Source organism: Antrostomus carolinensis, unplaced genomic scaffold (assembly GCF_000700745.2).
Source record: "Antrostomus carolinensis isolate BGI_N321 unplaced genomic scaffold, ASM70074v2 scaffold35274, whole genome shotgun sequence".
Taxonomy (NCBI): Eukaryota; Metazoa; Chordata; class Aves; order Caprimulgiformes; family Caprimulgidae; genus Antrostomus; species Antrostomus carolinensis.
Genome location: NW_010310674.1, coordinates 1 through 983, shown reverse-complemented (window position 1 = coordinate 983; position 983 = coordinate 1). Strand labels below are relative to the sequence as shown.

At 60.7% G+C, this 983-nt stretch overlaps 1 protein-coding gene across 1 annotated transcript in view; it reads left to right on the top strand.

Annotated features, from left to right (window-relative positions):
• CIB1 (calcium and integrin binding 1) overlaps nucleotides 1-732 on the top strand; it is a gene marked incomplete at its 5' end in the record, with an annotated part of 1,077 nt that extends 345 nt beyond the window's left edge. The window contains 3 exons of the mRNA XM_010166504.1: nucleotides 115-233; nucleotides 316-404; nucleotides 711-732. Coding sequence (XP_010164806.1) covers nucleotides 115-233; nucleotides 316-404; nucleotides 711-732 — 230 coding nt within the window. The remainder of the gene's footprint in view (nucleotides 1-114; nucleotides 234-315; nucleotides 405-710) is intronic.
• Between the last annotated feature and the right edge of the window lie 251 nt (nucleotides 733-983).

Sequence of the window (983 nt, the reverse complement as noted above, 5' to 3'; positions counted from 1 at the left end):
CGTGCACTGAGGGGTGTCCTCAGGTCACCCAGGCCCTCTCCTCGCTGAGCACAGGTGCCCGTGACTCTGGGGCCACTGCAGCCCTGACAAAATTTAACTTTCCTTTCCCCCAAGACTTTGATGATGATGGGACTCTGGACAGAAAGGACCTGGAGAAACTGGTGAACTGTCTGACGGGGCAAGGCGAGGAGTCCCGGCTGAGCAACGCGGAGATGGAGCAGCTCATCCAAAACGTGAGGACTGTCAGGCGGGGCCCGGGCTGCTGCATGGTCCCGGCCACGCAGAGCTCACCGCTCGCCTTTCCCTCCCCTCCAGATCCTGGAGGAGTCCGACATCGACAAGGACGGCACCATCAACCTCTCCGAGTTCCAGCACGTCGTCTCCCGCTCCCCAGACTTTGTCAGGTACGGTGGTCTCCAGTGGCACAGCTTGTCCCGGGGGGTCTGTCTGGGGGATTTGGCCACCCCGATCACTGTGCTGGCCTTGGGACAGAGCTCTCAGTAGCAGTAAGGCGAGGCCACCCTGTACAAGGTCTCCTGTAACAGCAGCAGGAACTGCGTCCTGCGCCAACTCTGCAGAGAGCCTCTCCCACCCAGGGTAGTGCGGCTGCCCCAGAGCGCTGGGCGCTCACAAACCCCTCGTGTGTGATCCAGCGAGGAGGTGCTTTTTTTTTCAGCGAGGAGGTGCAGAACCTGGCCTGTCTCTTGCAGCTCCTTCAAGATCGTCCTGTGAGAGCTCTGCAGCTCTCCAGCAGAGCTGCTCCTCCGGCTGTCGCAGCTCTTTGCGGTCTCAGACGTTTCCTCTTTCGGCGAGCGGAGCCCCAGCTCCTCACCAGCCCGGCAGTGCCGCACAGTGCCTTAGGCAGGACACCCTCCTGCTCCTCTGTCACTCCTGAGAAGCTGCCTTGCCTGCAGCCCTCTGCTTTCCCAGGATTGGATTTTAACTCCTTATGCAAAGCTCTGTGAGTGGGGAAGGCACACAGA